At 43.7% G+C, this 21,397-nt stretch overlaps 1 protein-coding gene across 2 annotated transcripts in view; it reads right to left on the bottom strand.

Moving 5' to 3' along the window:
• LOC135514248 (nuclear receptor subfamily 5 group A member 2-like) overlaps positions 1–15,764 on the bottom strand; it is a 28,049-nt gene extending 12,285 nt beyond the window's left edge. The window contains exons 1-6 of one of the 2 annotated variants that reach the window (XM_064937590.1): positions 15,565–15,764; positions 13,392–13,510; positions 13,151–13,292; positions 8,233–8,891; positions 4,032–4,151; positions 2,919–3,066 (exon numbers count right to left, since the gene is read on the bottom strand). In XM_064937590.1, coding sequence (XP_064793662.1) covers positions 2,919–3,066; positions 4,032–4,151; positions 8,233–8,891; positions 13,151–13,292; positions 13,392–13,510; positions 15,565–15,586 — 1,210 coding nt within the window. In that variant the 5' untranslated portion in view covers positions 15,587–15,764. The remainder of the gene's footprint in view (positions 1–2,918; positions 3,067–4,031; positions 4,152–8,232; positions 8,892–13,150; positions 13,293–13,391; positions 13,511–15,564) is intronic. The other variant, XM_064937591.1, reaches the window with a different exon arrangement.
• Between the last annotated feature and the right edge of the window lie 5,633 nt (positions 15,765–21,397).

Below are 21,397 nucleotides of genomic sequence, written 5' to 3'. Positions count from 1 at the left end.
TACGGACAACATCCCTTTGATGCATTTGATTTATCAAGCAACATTTTTGTTTCGATGAGACACTTTGAATGGCATTTTTCAGTCATTTCGATTCTTGACATGATAATTTAGTTAGAACCTTCTTAATTACACTTAATTACACTTTTTAATTACAGTTTATTAGCTACACCCATCTAGTACTGGGTCAGATCCCCCTTCTGCATACAGAACAGCCGGAATTCTTCGGGGCATTCGCCACACCATCACTCAACCGCCCCCAGCCTCTACAGTTGACACCAGTCCGGATTTCACCATGGACTAATGCTGCTTACGCCAAATCCTGACTCTGCCATCAGCATGACGCAACAGGAACCGGGATTTGTCGGACCAGGCAATGTTTTTCCACTCCTCAATTGTCCAGGGTTGGTGATCGTGTGCCCACTGAAGCCACTTCTTCTTGTTTTTAGCTGATAGTAGTGGAAACTGGTGTGATTGTCTGCTGCAATAGTCCATCCTTGACAAGGACCGACAGGTTGGGCATTCCAAGATGCCGTTCTGCACACCACTGTTGTACTGCGCCGTTATTTGCCTGTTTGTGGCACACCTATTAGCTTGCACGGTTCTTGCCATTCTCATTCGACTACTCTCATCAACGAGCTGTTTTCGCCCACAGGACAGCCGCTGACTGGATGTTGTTGTTTTTTGCCGCACCATTTTCAAGAAACCCTGCACACTGTCATGTGTGAAAAGGCCAGGCCGTTTCTGAGATACTGGAACTGCCGTGCCTGGTACGGTCGATTATACCACACTCAAAGTCAATTAGGTCACTTGTGTTGCCCAATTTAATGTTCAGTCGGACAGTAAATTAATGTCTCAATACCTGTCTGCCTGTTCTATATAGCAAGCCACCGCCACATGACTCACTGTCTGTAGGAGCTAACTATTTTTGTGAATGGGGGGTGTTCCTAATCAACTGGCCCTGAGTGTATATATGTAGGTGTAAAAAATATTTGTAAATCCATTGTGAAAGGCTATGGAGTTTGCGGATGAAATGTGTCCATATATTGGTCTTTCAGTGCCACCTATTCGTTGTAACTGTGGATGCTACATCGGTCTATGGCAGAGCTCAGTGTCATTTTGTCAGATCATATCAAACATGTCGCCATCGTAGGCTATCGCTTCTGTATTTTGACTACATTGGTATTTACATTTGGTGAGAATTGTTTGTCAATCTCAGTTAATAGCCTATGTCACTCTGGTTGTCGGAGCTATCTGTTGCACGGTGAACTTGGGCTTCAAGGTTTATTTGTGAGTAAATCTGGCTTTGATAATAGCCCGTGCTTACCAAGCCACCAACCTCACTGCACGGCACTGGTATGCATGCATGACTGTAAGTCACATTAGATAAAAGCATCTTCTAAATGGTATATTAATAATATATATATTATAAGACTAATAATCATAATCTAATATGGTAGAGTACACCGTAAATATACAGTAGCAGTCAGAAGTTTGGATACACCAAATCATTTCATTCTTTTTTACTATTTTGTAGAATAATAGTGAAGATATAGTGAAGACATCAAAACAAATCAAAATATATTTCATATTACAGATTCTTCAAGTAGCCATCCTTTGCTTTGAGGACAGCTTTGCACACTCTTGGCATTCTCTCAACCAGCTTCACCTGGAATGCTTTTCCAACAGTCGTGAAGGAGTTCCCACACATGCTGAGTACTTCTTGGCTGCTTTTTCTTCACTCTGTGGTCCAACTCATCCCAAACCATCTCAAATAGCCCTTACACAGCCAGGTATGTTGGGTCATTGTCCTGTTGAAAAACAAATGATCGTCCCACTACGCTCAAACCAGATGGGATGTTGTATTGCTGCAGAATGCTGTAGTAGCCATGCTGGTTAAGTGTGCCTTGAATTCTAAATAAATCACTGACAGTGTCACCAGCAAAGCACCCCCACACAATCACACCTCCTCCTCCATGTTTCACAGTGGGAACCACACACGCGGAGATCATCTGTTCACCTACTATACGTCTCACAAAGACACAGCGGTTGGAACCAAAAATCTTACAGACCAAAGGACAGATTTCCACCGGTCTATTGTCTATTGCTCGTGTTTCTTGACCCAAGCAAGTTTCTTCTTGTTATTGGTGTCCTTTAGTAGTGGTTTCTTTGCAGCAATTAGATCATGAAGGCCTGACTCATGCAGTCTCCTCTGAACAGTTCCTGTTTGGATGTGTCTGTCACTTGAATTCTGTGAAGCATTTATTTTGGCTGCAATTTCTGAGGCTGGTAACTCTAATGAACTTATCTTCTGCAGCAGAGGTGACTCTGGGTCTTCCTTTCCTGTGACGGCCCTCATGAAAGCCAGTTTATTCAAAGAGCTTGATGGTTTTTGCGACTGCACTTGAAGAAACTTTCAAAATTCTTTACATTTTAATTGACTGACCATAATGGCTTAAAGTAATGATGGACTGTCATTTCTCTTTGCTTATTTGAGCTGTTCTTGACATAATATGGACTTGGTCTTTCACCAAATAGTGCTATGTTCTGTATACCAGGAAATAAATTCCACAAATGAGATTTTAACAAGAAACACTTGTTAATTGAAGTGCATTCCAGATGACTACATCATGAAGCTGGTTGAGAGAATGCCAAGAGTGTGATATGATTCCATATCTGTTATTTCATAATGTTGATGTCTGAAACTAGTCAAAATAAATAAACCTTGGAATGATTAGGGGTGTCCAAACTTTTGACTGGAACTGTGTGTGTGTAAATATATATATATATATATATATATATATATATATATATATATATATATATATATATATATATATATATATATATATATATATATATGTATATATATATATATATATATATATATATATATATATATATCCATGTGGTCTACTCACTGGGATTGAAGAGAAGGAGGAACTTAAGGCAGGCAACCTCTCTCCTGTCTACCTGCAGGGTCAGCAGCCTCCCAGCCAGCACCTGTCCTCTCTGGACCAGTCCTGAAAGAGTCACCCCTGCCTGAGACCCCATGGATGACAGATCCATCTGCAACACAACACCGGAGGACAACGTGATGTTTTGCTGTATACAGGCTTTAAATTGTGCCGGAAACACACCACACACCGTACAAATTTACTGAATTACAGTACAGCTTCAGTACAGATACATAGATGCCATACAGTGAGTCAGCTGTATTTAAAAAATTTAAAATATTTAGCCTTTATTTAACTAAACAAGTCAGTTAAGAACAAATTCTTATTTGCAATGACGGCCTACCCCGGCCAAACCCTAACCCGGATGACGCTGGGCCAATTGTGCACAGCCCTATGGGACTCCCAATCATGGCTGTAGCTGTAGTTTCTCACCACTTTCTAAATTAATGAGATTTATGTGTTATGTAACATATTGGACGTTAAATCCTCCAATTCCCATAGTAGCTTCTAGAAATTATAAACCTTTTCCATTGCTGTCTTGTGAGAAATAAATAATGCCATTTTAACAAGAGAAAAATAAAAACAAATATTTCCCCTCTGTTCCCCAAACCCAGGCGTCAGTTACAAGCTGCAGAGACAAGCTGAAGCCTGTCAGCTGATGGTTGTTTTTTCCTGTTCTGTTCGGCATCTCCAAAACATGACCAAATGTGGAAAAACAAGAGCAGGCATCTGTGTGGGTCATCATTTGGTCAGGGATAGGCACTCCTTACACTCACAGGGTCTCCACATACAGTAGTAGGCTATCTATCTATTTGTGGATGTAGTCCCACTTTTGTGTCACTGAAATAATGTGTGGTAATTACATTGGAACAGTGTAATGACAGTAATTATGGTATAGATTCAAGTTATTGCAAAATACATCTAGCAACACAAATATTATTGCCATCCATAGAGGTTGTATATTTGTCATGACTACATGATGAATGTGCATGTGTGTATGACTGTGTATGTATTTCTGATATTCATGAATACATGAGCATTGTATTAGTTTTATATTGGAACTGTGAGGCTGCTTACCTCTTGGCCAGTAACCAGCAACAGGCTGCTCTCATTCCCGTGCTGCACTTGTCTGAAGACATGGTCCAGAACCAGCAGCTCAGACCAGCAGTTGTGAAGAAGCTTCATCTGATCCCCCACCTCAAAGAAGAGACAGAAAACAGCAGGTCACCTCAAAGCTTAAACTCATTCCACACAGACGGCAAAACTTGGTGGTAGTGGAGAACTAATCTAATGTCAAACCCAATGTCAAATAAAACAGCCTACACTGATATTACAAACTCAAGCGGGCATCAATCTAACATCAACCCCCTTAAAAGCTAGCATCCACATGGGATTGTGTGGTTCCACCTGAAACACACATAGCTACATGGACAGATAAATGGGGTGACTATAAAACCCAGGGAGGAAGATGAAGGTCCTTGTGCCATATTTCCAGCATCTGGGTCTGGTGTCAGTGTCTCGCAACTCATCACGCTGCATTTACGAGCCACAGAGATGACCTCTCTAACCTCCTCACCTGTCCGTGTCCTCCGTCACCCCCCTAGCTAGCCCATTAAAGCTGACGGTAGCGTCTGGTGTGTGAGGGGCTGGCCAGGGGGAGGTGATTGGACACTCCACACTGCTAGTACATATGACTCTGGGAGCCGAAGGACGCCTCAGTCAGTAATTCTGCAGCTCTGCAGCTGGTGACACACAGAGTGTTGCTGTAGCCCCCTAATAGAGTTGTCCCGCACCCGGACACACATTCATCTGGCACGGGGATGACAGAATTACTACCACTTGAATGAAACTATATATCTGTCCAGAGGAGAAGTCCAATCTTGCTCCCGGTTGGAGCTACAGGACCAACACAAAACGTCTTGATTCATCAGAGGGGGGGTCATGGGGAGGAAGCTGAAGGGCACAGCAACCTACTGTACTTTCTCTCATGGAGGAAACAGACACAACATTTCACACACACACACTCACATACACACAGATACACACAGGCTCTCACATTTTCCATAAGCATAATCCCATAGCTAGATGAGATTACATAACATTTTATAAAATCAGATATGATGACCATTTAATCTGATATTATTTCAAAACAAAAGCCCCATTACTATCATTGATGTTATGTCTCAGACCATTGTGAGTCCGGGGGCAGAATTCTCCTCCCCAGTCAGGTCTTACACCATAGTACTGATGATACTGCACTAACTCCTGACCACTGATCACTACATCAGAACATGGGTCCTCAGAGGCATATAGGCCTACCAGCCTTAAAATAACCCAGTTGAAAGACTAAAGTGAGGGGTCACGGGCCCATGTGTGTATCCCTCTGACACAGCCTATACAAAGATACAGTGCCTTCAGAAAGTATTCATACCCCTTGACTCATTTCACATATTGTAGTGCTACAGCCTGAATTCAAAATGGATTAAATAGATTTTGTTCTCACCCATCTACACACAATACCCCATAATGACAAAGTGAAAACATGTTTTTAGACATTTTTGCTAATTTGTAGCACCTTTGGCGGTGATTATAGCTTTGAGTTGTCTTGGGTATTTTTGAGTCTACTGGGGTATCATTTACGTAAGTATTCAAGCCCCTTTGCTATTGACCTCAGGTGCATCCAATTTCCTTTGATCATCCTTGAGATGCCACTACAACTTGACTGGAGTTCACCTATGGCCATTTCAATTGTTTGGACATTATTTAAAAAGAAACACACCTGTATATATAAGGTCCCACAGTTGACAGTGTGTCAGAGCAGAAATTATACTATAGATTTGTGATGCGGCATATATCTGATGAAAGGTATAAAACAATTTCTAGAGTGTCAAAAGTTTACAAGAGCACAGTCATCTCCATCATTGGGAAATTGAAAAAATATGGAACTACCCTGACTGCCTAGAGCTGGCCATCCGACCAAACTGAGCAACCGGGCAAGATGGACAGTGGTCAGGGAGGTGACCAAGATCCCAATGACCACTCTGAAAGAACTACATAGTTCCTTGAAGCCACTCCCGAGAAAAAGTCACATGACAGCACGCCTGGAGTTTAATAAAAAAAGGCACGTGAAAGACTCAGAGCATGAGGCAATAGATTCTGTGTTTGATGAATGCAAAGCGCTATGTCTGGAGAAAGCCAGGCACAGCTCATCACCCATTTAACATCATCCCTTCCGTGAAACATGGTGATGGTAGCATCATGCTGTGGAGATGCTTTTCAGCGGCAGGGACTGGGAAACTAGTAAGGATCGAGGGAATAATGAATGGAGCCAAATAAAGGCCAATCCTTGATGAGAACCTGCTTCAGAGTGAAAACGACCTTAGACTGGGGAGAAGATTTACGTTCCAACAGGACAATGACCCCAAGCATACAGCCAAAGTAACGCTGGACTGGCTTCAGAACAAGAATGTGAAAGCCCTTGAGTGGCCAAACCAAAGCCCAGGCTTGAATCCCAATAAAAATTTGTGGAAAGACTTGAAGATTGCTGTTCACTGACGCTCCCCATCTAACTTAACAGAGCTTGAGAACGGAAGAATGGGAGAAATGGGAGAAAATCCAAAGCTGATACAGACATACCCATGACTCAAAGCTATAATCGCCGGCAAAGGTGCTTGTAAAAAGTATTGGCTCAGGGGTGTGAATACTTATGTAAAATAGACATTTCTGTATTACATTTTCAATAAATTTGCAAAAATGTCTTAAAAAATGTTTTTGTCATTATGGGGTTTTGTGTGTAAATGGGTGAGGATTTAAAAAAATATTTAATCCATTTTGATTTCAGGCTGTAACACAACAATGTGTGAAATAAGTTAAGGGATATGAATGCTTTCTGAAAGCACTGTACCATGTTCCTTTCTCACTCAGGGAGTGTGGCCCATCAGATAATCCACACAATGGACTCACTGTCACGAAGACAAGGCTGAGAGAGAAATAACAATAACGTGACAAAAAGTTGCTTCTAAATGTACGCTTCAATTCAGATCTGGTGCTACAAGAACAAACAATCCATTAGTAAGTTCCCGTCGCAAACCATTCTCTGGCTGAGGACATCATGAACAATTAGCACAGTGACCATTGAGCAATAGCACTGGTCAGCATTCATTATGGATGGGCAAAAAGTACAAAATACAATTACAAAATACCATTAAGATCAATGTATCAAAATAGACTACAAAATACTTATATTTTCAAATGCATTTAATTAAAATACATGTATTTTCTATTTTAAAGTACAGAATTTAATTTGCAAGTAACTGGCCCAAAACAACAACAATATTCTCAGTAACTGATACCGAAACATTTTACTTGCTGATACAGTGGCTTGCTGATAGCAAGATATGTTGTTGTTTATCTACTTTAGTTGAACTCTGGATAAGAGTGTCTACCAAATGATCAAAATGTAAAGGTATACATGAAAATACACATCCCAAAATTAACTACAAAGCACACTGGGTATTATTAATGACCATGTGTCGGGCGGAGCTCAGTAGAATAATTCTCAGCATGCTTTGCAATTGTAATTTTTTTATTTGCAATTATATTTACTTAATTTAGCAGATGCTCCTATCACAACATAGTGCCATCAGACTTCTGATACCAATGCAGGTGAACCGCTCTAAAAATAAAATGTAAATAGAAAAGTATTTTGTAACATATCCAGGTCAGCCACCACAGTGTCCGACAACAGTATTGATGTCTTTCTCCTTTGGGGCCGGGAGTAACATTTGACTGGGGCCATAACTTGTGCTGTACCGTATGGCACAACTCAAATGCACCATTCAGTTGACAAAGGGAATTAAAGTACAAGGCCTATCTGACTTGGACAGTGATGCATCTCAAATCATTACCCAGAGGGAAACAGAATGGGTTATGGCGTCACCTCTTTAACTGCTGCTGTTTGAGTGCCTCCACCAGGAACAAGGAGATACAGAAACAATGACAGCAATCTGTCATAATAAATAGATCATTTTACACAGGCCTTCATTCTTTACTGCCAATATCTGTGTACGGGTGCAACGTTTTAGAAAGAACATCAGGTAACCAAAAGATAAAGCTCTACCTCTGTCATTTTTTCTTGAATATTCTTGATATTGGTTATCTATTAAGTATGATCAATACAATGATAAGATATGATAATGCGATCATGATTATAAGGATAATTTCTCAATGTGCATCTCTCGCCTATTGTTTCCCTGTGGACTGGAGCCTGGGAGCTTACCTTGAGCTCCTTGAAGAAGATGCAGCTCCTGGCCCACTCCACTATGGAGAACAGAGTCTGGTCGGCCATGCGACACATGAGGCTGAAGGTGCTGAGCTTTTCCTGCCGGCCCCGGCCACTCTGCTCCTGCTGCAAGAAGGCCATGATCTTACTCTGCACCTGCATCTCATCTGGGTCGCAGCGCAGCAGCTCCAGCACGAGGGGGGGCTGGCTGGGAAGCTGCGGGGAGCCACCGGAGGGGAATCCGTCCGGTAAGGGGTACCCCACCAGAGACTCTGGGGAGCTTGTGTAGGGGTCAGGGTACTCAGACTTGATGGCCCTGCTGGGGAATGCTGTGTACTGGTACTGGGTGGGCAGGGGCCCATGGGGTTGCATGGCCACCCCCAGGGAGGGGGGTCCGTAGAGGCTGGCCTCGTAGTCTGTGGGGTTGATGGAGGTTGGGATGGTGGGCATGAGGCCTTTGGGGAGGGATGGGAGGCTGTGCAGGGTGCCGGTGAAGCCATAGTTAGTCTGTACAGGCGAGAGCTGTGGAGGAGCAGAATCCAGCTTGAAGCCTGTGGAACGGATCAAAGCCTTCTTCTGCTGCTTCATGGCTCTGTCCCGCTTGTACATGGGGCCAAACTTGTTCCTGCCCCCACGCATGCGGTCTGCACGCACCGCTGTCAAAGAAGAGACATCACGTTGAGAAACAGAACCTCTATCGACAACAGTGGATCTGTTACATGCCATTTGTTACTAGGCTACTTTAGCCAGAAAGATATCATGGAAAAATGTCACTCATGTAAAATAACTCCTTATGTTAGTCCTTATAAAGACAAACTCAGTCAAACGTCTATCATTGAAAATACAGCCATAACAAGTGCACAGGAAAATATCCTAATTTAGTCAGGAATGTTTGGCAGTTTCCTGAACCAATTTTTTGAAAAAGCAATGTAAAACAACCGCCAGGGTATCATACTCCGGTAACACTTTATTTGGATAGACTACAGTATCAGTAGCATTTCAGCTAACTATCTCCTAACCCTAGCTGTAACCCTAACCTTAACCCTTTTCCTAACTCTAAACTTAACCCTTATCCTTATTCGAAACCTTACCCTAACCTTAACCCTAACTGTAGCAAGCAGTTGCTCATCAACAGATAGTTTGTTGAAAGTGTGACCCATTCTCCTTTATTCTACTACACATTTGAATTATCTTTTTGACAATTTACTATACACAACATAAGCTAATGCCTTTGACGGTACGTAACACTAAGCTTGTTGATGTAAATAGAACGCTTAAAACCATCAGCGAGAAGCCCAGAGTTTTATCAGCAAGTCAAGAATGTGTCATTTCTCCACGGAAACAGGTGCTTTCTCGCATCACATGCCTGGGAATCACTGGTGAAATCGGTGCTCTGGCCACCGTCATGTTTTGCATGCTCTATCCCCTCACAAAACCACATGGACACTCTAGTCTGTATGTTGTCTGTCCCTAATGCAAAGCTACCACAACAACTTTTGCACAAACATTTGACAATCCAGATGCAACTGATTGCTAAGACAGGCTATAAAATCCATTCTATACTCTAAAATGTAGCGGTTCAACAAGGGTTCTTTTAATATCCTCAAAGTTCTTTGAAGAAACTTCAGATTCTTGACACCCATTGGAGGTGGGGTTCATGGAGAAACCTCCTTAGTTGGTGGGGTTTCTTGCATGAACCTAACTGCCAAACTGAAACATTTGAATGTGAAAGGACAGCAGGTGCAGGCACTTAACTGAAAAATGTAAAGATCTCCTTAATTTAAGGTTTGTCCCTTATATGTCCCTTATATGATCTATATTGATATTATTTCATGATGATACCATCTATCTTTCATATTTGTGCAAATCTTTGTAAAACAGAAAATGGACACAATTCAAAGGAAATCAATCAACAGGGGTAAGAATATGTAGAGTTGAAGTCAGACATACACCTTAGCCAAATACATTTCAACCCAGTTTTTCACAATTCCTGACATTTAATCCTAGTAAAAATTCCCTGTCGTAGGTCAGTTAGGATTACCACTTTATTTTAAGAATGTGAAATGTCACAATAATAGTCGAGAGAATGACTTATTCCAGCTTTTCTTTCTGTCATCACATTCCCATTGGGTCAGAAGTTTACATACACTCAATTAGTATTTGGTAGCATTGCCTTTAAATTGTTTAACTTGGGTCAAATGTTTCGGGTAGCCTTCCACATGCTTCCCACAATAAGTTGGGTGAATTTTGGCCCATTCCTCCTGACAGAGCTGGTGTAACTGAGTCAGGTTTGTAGGCCTCCTTGCTCGCACATGCTTTTTCAGTTCTGCCCACAAATGTTCTATAGGATTGAGGTCAGGGCTTTGTAATAGCCACTCCAATACCTTGACTTTGTTGTCCTTAAGCCATTTGCCACAACTTTGGAAGTATGCTTGGGGTCATTGTCCATTTGGAAGATCCATTTGCCACCAAGCTTTAACTTCCTGACTGATGTCTTGAGATGTTGCTTCAATATATCCACATAGTCTTCCTCCTCATGATGCCATCTATTTTGTGAAGTGCACCAGTCCCTCCTGCAGCAAAGCACCCCCACAGCATGATGCTGCCACCCCATGCTTCACAGTTGGGATGGTGTTCTTTGGCTTGCAAGCTTCCCCCTTTTTCCTCCAAACATAACGATGGTCATAATGGCCAAACAGTTCTATTTTTGTTTCATCAGACCAGAGGACTTTTCTCCAAAAAGTACGATCTTTGTCCTCATGTGCAGTTGCAAACCGTAGTCTGGGTTTTTTTTCTGAGATCTTGGCTGATTTCTTTTGATTTTCCCATGATCTCAAGCAAAGAGGCACTGAGTTTGAAGGTAGGCCTTGAAATACATCCACAGGTACACCTCCAATTCACTCCAATGATGTCAATTAGCCTATCAGAAGCTTCAAACGCATTGACATCATTTTCTGGGATTTTCCAAGCTGTTTAAAGGCACAGTCAATTTAGTATATGTAAATTTCTGACCCACTGGAATTATGATACAGTGAATTATAAGTGAAATAATCAGTCTGTAAACAATTGTTGGAAATATTACTTGTGCCATGCACAAAGTAGATGTCCTAACCGATTTGCCAAAACTATAGTTTGTTTGCAAGACATTTGGGGAGTGTTTGAAAAACCAGTTTTAATGACTTCAACCTAAGTGTATGTTAACTTCCGACTTCAACTGTATGCTATAAGAATAATTTGAAGGCTGGCTGTATTGGGTGCGGATGACATGACATCCCACATATGCTGAGCACTTGTTGGCTGCTTTTCCATCACTCTGCGATCTGACTCATCCTAAACAATCTCAAATTGTTTGAGGTTGGGGGATTGTGGAGGCCAAGTCTTCTCTCCTTCTTGGTAAAATAGCCCTTAGTGTGTTGGGTCATTGTCCTGTTGAAAAATAAATTATCGTCCCACTAAGCCCAAACCAGATGGGATGGCATATCGCTGCAGAATGCTGTGGTAGCCATGTTGGTTAAGTGTGCCTTGAATTCTAAATAAATCACAGGTACCGGAGCGTCAAGTCTAGGGCCAAAAGGTTCCTCAACAGCTTCTACTCCCAAGCCATTAGACTGCTGAACAATTCATAAAAATCTTATTCTCATTGGTGCCCTTTAGTAGTGGTTTCTTTGCAGCAATTCGACCATGAAGGCCTGATTCACACAAGTCTCCTCTGAACATGTTGAGATGTGTCTGTTACTTGAACTCTGTGAAGCATTTATTTTGGCTGCAAATTTCTGAGGCTGGTAACTCTAATGAATGTATCCTCTGCAGCAGAGGTAACACTGGGTCTTCCAGTCCTGTGGCGGTCCTCATGAGAACCAGTTTCATCATAGCCATTGATGGTTTTTGCGACTGCACTTCTAGAAACTTTCAAAGTTCTTGAAATGTTCTGTATTGACTGACCTTAAAGTCTTTAAGTAATGATGGACTGTCATTTCTCTTTGCTTATTTGAGCTGTTATTGCCATAATGTGGACTTGGTCTTTTACCAAATAGGGCAAGGTGAATACTGTCGTGTGCATATTCTGTCAATCATCTGTGTAATTACTATTTTTTGGATTCACAGACTTCACTCTCCCTACACCTCTGATGAATATAACAGGAAACCTGTTCGATCCCCATTCACTGCGGCAGCGTAGCCTAGTGGTTAGAGCGTTGGTAACTGGAAGGTTGTGAGTTCAAACCCCTGAGCTGACAAGGTACAAATCTGTCGTTCTGCCCCTGAACAGGCAGTTAACCCACTGTTCCTAGGCCGTCATTGAAAATAAGAATGTGTTCTTAACTGACTTGCCTGGTTAAATAAAGGTAAAAAAAAAAAAAAAACGCTAAATCAGTCTGGCAATAGATACAGAGAACATCAACACATTAACATCAATACTCCAGAGGGCCCATTGAACTTGGGGCTCTGCTCGGAGTTTACGTCATATTTTGATATTTTATTCTGCTTTGCCACTAAAATCAAAATCAACACTGACAACAAAAAAGTGTGTTATTGTTATGCATATTATTATTAATTAATAATAATAGGGAAGGGGAGATAGTTCAGAAATGTACCCCAAAAGTTTCTTCGAAAGGTAATGGGGTTCTTGGAAGAACTTATAGGGGTTCCCCACAGTTTCAATTTGAAGAACCCCTAGGATGCTCCAGATACCTTTTATTTTTAGTGTAGGCCTACTGACCACAAAGAAGAAATGTACATATTTTAGATGAATAGCAAATGATTAAAAAAATGCAAATAGATCTACAGTAATAAAATTTGATTTGCATATGGAAAAATATGCCACAACATTAAGGGCATATTTCTTCTGGACAATACTGTTGAAATGCTCTCACTGATAACGTCAAATTAATGGGTAAAATGATGAGGAGAACCATACCTTCTAATCTCATGCCAACATTGAGGCATTTCTGGAATCGGCAGAAGGGACATCTCTTCCGCTGTGTTTTGTCTATTTTACACTCCTGGTTTTCTGCACAAGTGTACCTCTTATTATTCTGGACTGTCCTCTTGAAGAAGCCCTGGAGAAAATATCTACATTAGGTTGACGGGCCACAATACCCACAAACACAAGGGGGAAAAGGACATTTTAAATAATGAGTAATTCCAAATGAAAATACCTTACAACTTTCACATGTAAGGAGTCCATAGTGGTATCCTGAGACCTTATCTCCACAAACAGGACACAATTCTTCCAAATCGGCATCATAGGTGTAGTCCATTACTTTCAAAGGGACGCCTAGTTAGCGAATAAAATCAAGGGTCAAGAAAAACGGTGACGCAGGGATGTCATTAATCAATTAATTCAAATCATGTACCGTTTCTTAATCGAATGCATTTACTGCCCATGACACATTGTAAAATGCAGGACGAAATTGCAGGATTCATAGCAGTTGTGACAAAAATGTCTGTTTTAAATCAAAACGTAATTCCAGTAGTCCTAAAACCTAACAAAAACAAGTTTGGCTAATAATAATGATGATCTTTATATGGGTTGACAAATCATAATGTACATAGGCGAAGAATGCAGAAGTTTATTGATTTCCACACTGAACATGATAAATAGTTGATCTAGTAATATTCGCATTTTAATAATGAGAGCTGATTGGCAATAGTTTTAGTCTATTTCACAAAAATAAGACCGATGATTCCATACTGTATGCGAGCATACATACCATTTTTATATTAATAGTTTATACAAATCCAATTGAATTTTATTTTTATGTTACGTCTATTAGGGGTAACAAACATCCTCAAATTAAACAGGCACATGATTAGAGAGATTCATTGAGCCCAAAAACACCAAATATAAGACGCATAGATGGATACCTTTATTGTCCCCTTCTTCCAAGTGCTTAATCCTATAAATCATGAAATGCCCCAAACTAGGATAGAATAACGCGTTGTATAATCCAAACCGCCACGCGCGCTTCAGTTTCAGTAGTCTTCTATCTGTATAAACCTCGCACGCATAGCCTTCGACACAGGTCCTGTACTCAAGGCTCTTCTATTGGGAGATAGGTCATTGATCAGTGGATGCGACCACCTATTTTTCGGAAACAACCTAAGCGGTAAGGTGTACTCTTTCTTGCAACATAATAAACGGTTAGAGATGTCAAATCTGAAGGAGAATGCCGTGAACCATCAAAAAGGAACAGAGGATGACCGAAGGTGATATTAGCCATTACTATTAATATTGTTAGTAGGCCTATTATTAGTATTATTTTCTTATTAATCGTATTAGTATGATGATTAATAATAATCATATTTATATTAACATTATGTAGCATTGTTAGGCTATATCGACCGTTATTACAATTACTGTTATTATTATTCATGTTTTTGTTGTTATTGATATTCCTACTCACATAATCATCAGTCGTTTTAGTTTTCGTTATTTTAATTATGTGACTAAATTAGGCCATATTGATGTGAACAGCAATATTGTTTTTACAAGAAATTAGTAGGTCTATAGCCTACGCATCAAAGGATAGACGTATACTTTCACATCAATAGGCCTTAGATATATGCTAGGTAGATTTATAAAAGGAAACGCAGGCCCTTTGCATATGACTTAATTATATTTCAAGGCTGTTTAAACAACACATTTCAACAAGGAGCGTTAGTCTATTAACTATTTTTTTTTATAATTATTCATTACAAAATAGGAAGATTAGGTTATATTCGATAAGTAGGCTTAATTATTTTGTTCGGGTATAAGCTATTTTGTAGAATTAAATTAGATTCATTGATTCACACTGACTCTATTTGACGTTCTGGCAAATATGCAAATCTATTAGCCTACTCTATACCTCAAGTTCAGATGTGGAGAGGAAGCATTTAATTTTGTACCACTTTTATTTCAAATGCGCCAAACCAGGTAGCTAGCGTAATATTTTTCTTCTTTTTCTTACTGAGACATGAAGAAGCCAAACAAACAAAAAATTAAAGTGTTCAAGGATAAATACTTTTGAATAGCTTATTTCCCAGTTTGCCTACTGAAGGCTTATGCAAGGTTTATATAATATTTGTCAGGATGCATTATGCTTTACGGCCTAGCCACAAATATGGGAAGTGCAGACAGAATTTCTTTATTAAAATTGTGGTCTATCTCATTCTTAATGACTTTAAATAGGCTATTCGAAATGGGCTTGCTACAACAAAACATTAGAGACATATTGCTATATGTATAAAATATTGCATAAACCTATCTGTGGGTTTACAAAGTTAATGTTGGCATATCCAAAGTTTAAGACAATTGTACAGATTCAACTAGCGGATTATTAGACTTACCTTGTGCCTTTTCTCCCAACATTTGATTGCCTATGAGGTAGGCCAGACGTCGACGATAATAAAACCTTAAATAAGATGCTGCAAAGCTTTGGCCACTTTAGATAGCCTATAAAATCCGAATATACAAAACAAATACTAAAAACAGATGATTTAGGAAAATGGGGATCTCCACGAATAACTGCAGTCATTTCCAGCTTTGTCTTTGCTCTTCCTTCTTTATTAAATAGCCAAAAAAGTTACTAAAGTTCTTATTGGTCATCGACATGTCATGTGACGACCACGGATACGATGATGCGCCCCTTTCTCACAATCCAAGCAATATAATAACTGAGATGCACACATACAGACACAGTGTATCGTACTTGGCTATCAGTGTCCTCAACCTCATCAGTATGCAAGAAAATGGACATATTTCAAAATATCCATATTGTATTGTCTATCATTGAGCACTGTGTATGGCAGTTCCATCAGGTAAAGTAATTATGAATGTTTTCTTACTGTGAAACTGGCATACTTTGGCTATGACAAAGACAATACGGAATCACATTACAATTGTAGAAAATCTGTAATTAATATACTTCAGAAATCTAATGACAGTAGGTCAATGCATTGTGTAATGCTAACCCCTCGGTGACCATAGAGGCACACATAATCATCTGAACCACTACCATCTATCTACAATTGTCACGAATCTCGCCGAAGATGGTGCCTCTTCCTGTTCGGGCGGCGCTCGGTGGTCGTCGTCGCCGGACTATTAGCTGCCATCGATTCCCTTTCCGTTTGTTTCTGTTTATTGGGTAATTGGGTACACCTGTTTTGAGTTAGTTAGTGTTTGTTTGTAGGCTATTTAAGGGCACGAGGCCCGCTGGGTATTTGTGCGGGCTTGTTTTCCTGTTATCTGGTGTATGAGTGTATTCAGTATTTTTCCGGACAGTTTTAGTCTGTTATATTTTGGGATGGGTTGTTTCATGCGCCCTGGTGTTTTGCATGTCGTGGCTCCACAGTCTATGGAATAAAATATCCACAAATTGAATTATCTGCTCTCTGCGCTTGACTCCTCCACTCACCACTGTTAGAATTTGTAACAGAAGCCCGCACCAATTAAATGGAGTCAGCAGAAGCAGCGACCACCCCTCTCCCAACTATGGAGGAGCGCGTCCTTCACCATACAGCTGTCCTCCATCGGATCGGTACAGCGATGGAACAGATGATGGAGAGAATGGAGCGATGGGAGAGGAGTGGTCTACCGACGTCTACCCCAGCTCCCCCACAGACGACGCCACCTAGTCCACCTACGTCGTCCTCTGGGTCCAGCACATTGCGTCTCTCCCCCCCGAGGGAGTACGATGGAGCTGCGGCTGGGTGCCAGGGATTTTTGCTCCAGCTAGAGCTCTACCTGGCTACTGTGCGTCTGGCTCCCTCGGGTGAGGAGAGTGTGAGCCTCCTCGTCTCCTGTTTAACGGGCAGGGCCCTGGACTGGGCCAACTCTGTCTGGAACAGCCCAGACTCGGCTCGGGACAACTACCTGGAGTTCACCCGTCATTTTCGAGCTGTGTTCGACCACCCACCAGAGGGCAAAGCGGCGGGTGAGTGACTGTTCCACCTCAAACTGGAGACGAGGAGTGCGCAGGACTTTGCGTTGGAGTTCAGGACCCTAGCTGCTGGTGCTGGGTGGAATGACAGGGCCCTGATGGACCATTACCGTTGCAGTCTCCGGGAGTACGCCCGCCGGGAGCTAGCTTGTCGGGACACAACTCTCTCCCTTGATGAACTAATAGACATATCGATTCGATGGGACAACCTGCTAGCTGCCCGCGGGCATTCAGAAGGGGTCCTGTCAATTCCACCTTCCAGCCCTCCCGCTCCCACTCCGATGGAGTTGGGAGGAGCTGCATCTAGGGAGACCAGAGGAGGAGGCTCCTCCTGCGCCTATTGTGGACGGAGAGGACACACTTCGGACCGGTGCTGGAGGAGTTCCTCTGAGAGTCGAGCTGGCCGGCGGAACACTTCTCGGCCACCCCAGGTGAGCAAGCACCAAACTCACCCAGAGCTCCTTGTTGGTCACATGTTTTTGTTTATTTTTTCCCCTGAGTTTTTCCCCTCTCTTCAGCATAAGGCGCTAGTCGATTCAGGCGTAGCTGGGAGTTTTATGGATCGCGGACTCGCCCGTAAATTGGGTATTCCGTTAGTGCAGATAGACCCACCTGTCCCCGTGCACTCCTTAGATAGCCGACCGTTAGGGTCAGGGCTGGTCAGGGAGGCCACGATTCCGCTGGACATGGTAACGCAGGGGGATCATAGGGAGAAGATCAGTTTCTACCTTATTGATTCACCTGGGTTTCCAGTGGTGTTGGGGGTTCCCTGGCTGGCTATTCACAATCCCCTCATTTCCTGGAAACAGGGGGCTCTTCAGGGGTGGTCAGACGAGTGTTCGGGTAGGTGTATAGGAGTTTCCATCGGTGCCACGACGGTGGAGAGTCCAGACCAGGTTTCCACCGTGCGCATTCCCCCAGAATATGCCGATTGGCTATCGCTTTTAGTAAGAGAAAAGCGACCAAATTACCACCCCATCGACGGTGGGATTGCGTGATAAACCTCCAGGAGAACGCTGCACTTCCCCGGAGTCACGTGTACCCACTGTCACAGGAGGAGACGTTGGCTATGGAGACATATGTCACGGAAGCTCTGAGACAGGGGAACATTCGGCCCTCCATGTCACCCGTCTCCTCGAGTTTCTTTTTTTGTGAGGACAAAGGAGGGAAGTCTGCGTCCGTGCATTGATTATCGAGGTCTCAATTCGATCACAGTGGGTTTTAGTTATCCGCTACCTCTCATCGCTACGGCGGTGGAATCATTCCACGGAGCGCGTTTCTTCACAAAACTGGACCTCAGGAGCGAGTATAATCTGGTGCGTATTCGGGGAGGAGACGAGTGGAAAACAGCGTTTAGTACCACATCAGGCCACTATGAGTACCTCGTCATGCCGTATGGGTTGAAAAATGCTCCAGCCGTCTTCCAATCCTTTGTAGATGAGATTCTCAGGGATTTGCACGGGCAGGGTGTGGTAGTCTATATTGATGACATCTTGATTTATTCTGCAACACGCGCCGCGCATGTCTCCCTGGTGCGCAAGGTTCTTGGGCGACTGCTGGAGCATGACCTATACGTCAAGGTTGAGAAATGTGTGTTCTCCAAACCAGCCGTTTCCTTCCTGGGTTATCGCATTTCCAGCTCGGGGGTGGTGATGGAGTGTGACCGCGTTAATGCCATGCGTAATTGGCCGACTCCGATCACGGTAAAGGAGGTGCAGCGGTTTTTAGGGTTTGCCAATTACTGCCGGAGGTTTATCCGGGGTTTTGGCCAAGTAGCGGCGGCCATTACCTCACTGTTGAAGGGGGGGTCCGGTGCGTCTGCGGTGGTCGGCAGAGGCTGATGGAGCCTTCAACCAGTTGAAGGCGCTGTTCACTGAAGCTCCCGTGTTGGCGCATCCGGACCCTTCGTTAGCATTCATAGTGGAGGTGGATACGTCCGAGGCTGGGGTTGGAGCCGTGCTGTCTCAGCGCTCGGGCACGCCACCGAAGCTCCGTCCCTGAGCTTTCTTTTCTAAGAAGCTGGGTCCCGCGGAGCGGAACTATGATGTGGGGGATCGGGAGTTACTGGCTATGGTAATGGCCCTGAAGGTGTGGAAACACTGGCTAGAGGGGGCTGAACACCCTTTCCTCATCTGGACTGACCACCGCAATCTGGAGTATATTCGAGCAGCGAGGAGACTGAAGGCTAGGTGGGCCATGTTCTTTACCCATTTTGGATTTACGATCTCTTATAGACCAGGTTCCCTTAATACTAAGGCCGACGCGCTGTCCCGTCTCTATGACACCGAGGACCGGTCCATCGAACCCACTCCCATCCTTCCAGCCTCTCGGCTGGTGGCCCCGGTGGTATGGGAGGTGGATGCGGACATCGAGCGGGCGTTGAGGGTTGAACCTGCGCCTACACAGTGTCCGACCGGTCGTAGGTACGTGCCGCTTGGTGTCCGTGATAAATTGATTCGGTGGGCTCACACACTACCGTCTTCGGGTCATCCAGGGATTGATAGGACAGTGCGGGGTCTTAGGGTCGAAATACTGGTGGCCCACCTTAGCTAAAGATGTGAAGCTCTATGTCTCTTCCTGTTCGGTATGCGCTCAGAGTAAGGTTCCTAGGCATCTGCCTAGAGGGAAGTTACAACCCCTCCCGGTTCCACAACGGCCAGGGTCCCATCTCTCGGTAGATTTCCTTATTGATCTTCCCCCATCTCAGGGGAACACTACCGTTCTGGTCATTGTGGATCGGTTCTCTAAGTCCTGCCGTCTCCTCCCATTGCCTGGTCTCCCTACGGCCCTACAGACTGCAGAGGCTCTATTTACCCACGTCATCCGGCACTATGGGGTTCCAAAGGATATCGTATCTGGTTGGGGTTTCCAGTTCACGTCCCAGGTTTGGAAGGCGTTTATGGAGCATCTGGGGGTCTCGGTCAGCCTTACCTCTGGTTATCACCCCGAAAGTAATGGGCAGGTGGAGAGAGTAAACCAGGAAGTGGGTAGGTTTCTGAGGTCGTATTGCCAGGACCGGCCAGGAGAATGGGAGAGGTACGTTCCGTGGGCAGAGTTGGCCCAGAACTCACTTCGTCATTCATCCACGAAGATGTCGCCATTCGAATGCGTACTGGGCTACCAGCCGGTCCTGGCTCCGTGGCATCAGAGTCAGACCGAAGCTCCTGCGGTGGAGGAGTGGGTACAGTGCTCTAGAGAGACCTGGCGGGCAGTCCAGGATTCTCTCAGGCAGGCCAGTGAACGGCAGAAGAGAGACGCTGACCGCCACCGCAGTGAGGCCCCATGTTCGCATCAGGGGACAGGGTCTGGCTCTCGACCCGAAACCTGCCCCTCCGCCTGCCCTGCCGGAAGCTGGGGCCGCAGTGTGTGGGGCCATTTAAAGTCCTGATGAGGATAAACGAGGTGTGTTATAGATTGCAACTTCCCCCTTACTATCGCATTAACCCCTCGTTTCATGTGTCTCTCCTCAGGCCGGTGGTAGCTGGTCTATTACAAGACGGTGAGGTACCGGAGGTCCCTCCCCCCCCTCTGGACATCGTGGGGTCCCCGGCGTACACAGTACAAGCTATTTTGGACTCGAGACGCCGGGTGAGGGGCCTGCAGTACCTCGTGGACTGGGAGGGGTACGGTCCGGAGGAGAGGTGCTGGGTACCGGGGAGGGACATTTTAGATCCTTCCCTCTTGAGGGATTTCCACCGCCTCCACCTGGATCTCCCCGCGCCTCGTCCTCCGGGTCGTTCTCGAGGCCGCGCGTCGGGGGGGGGGGTACTGTCACGAATTTCGCCGAAGATGGTGCCTCTTCCTGTTCGGGCGGCGCTCGGCAGTCGTCGTTGCCGGCCTATTAGCTGCCATCGATTCCCTTTCCGTTTGTTTCTGTTTATTGGGTAATTGGGTACACCTGTTTTGAGTTAGTTAGTGTTTGTTTGTAGGCTATTTAAGGGCACTAGGCCCGCTGGGTATTTGTGCGGGCTTGTTTTCCTGTTATCTGGTGTATGAGTGTATTCAGTATTTTTCCGGACAGTTTTAGTCCGTTATATTTTGGGATGGGTTGTTTCATGCGCCCTGGTGTTTTGCATGTCGTGGCTCCACAGTCTATGGAATAAAATATCCACGAACTGAATTACCTGCTCTCTGCGCTTGACTCCTCCACTCACCACTCTTAGAATTTGTAACAACAATTCCCGAGGATAAACTCCAAGGGAGAACTTGAACTTAGTGGTTTAACCAAACATTGTACATTT

Source organism: Oncorhynchus masou, chromosome 25, assembly GCF_036934945.1.
Source record: "Oncorhynchus masou masou isolate Uvic2021 chromosome 25, UVic_Omas_1.1, whole genome shotgun sequence".
In the NCBI taxonomy this organism is placed as follows: Eukaryota; Metazoa; Chordata; class Actinopteri; order Salmoniformes; family Salmonidae; genus Oncorhynchus; species Oncorhynchus masou.
Note: the sequence above shows the minus strand (reverse complement) of the source record. Positions and strands in the feature narration are given on the sequence as shown.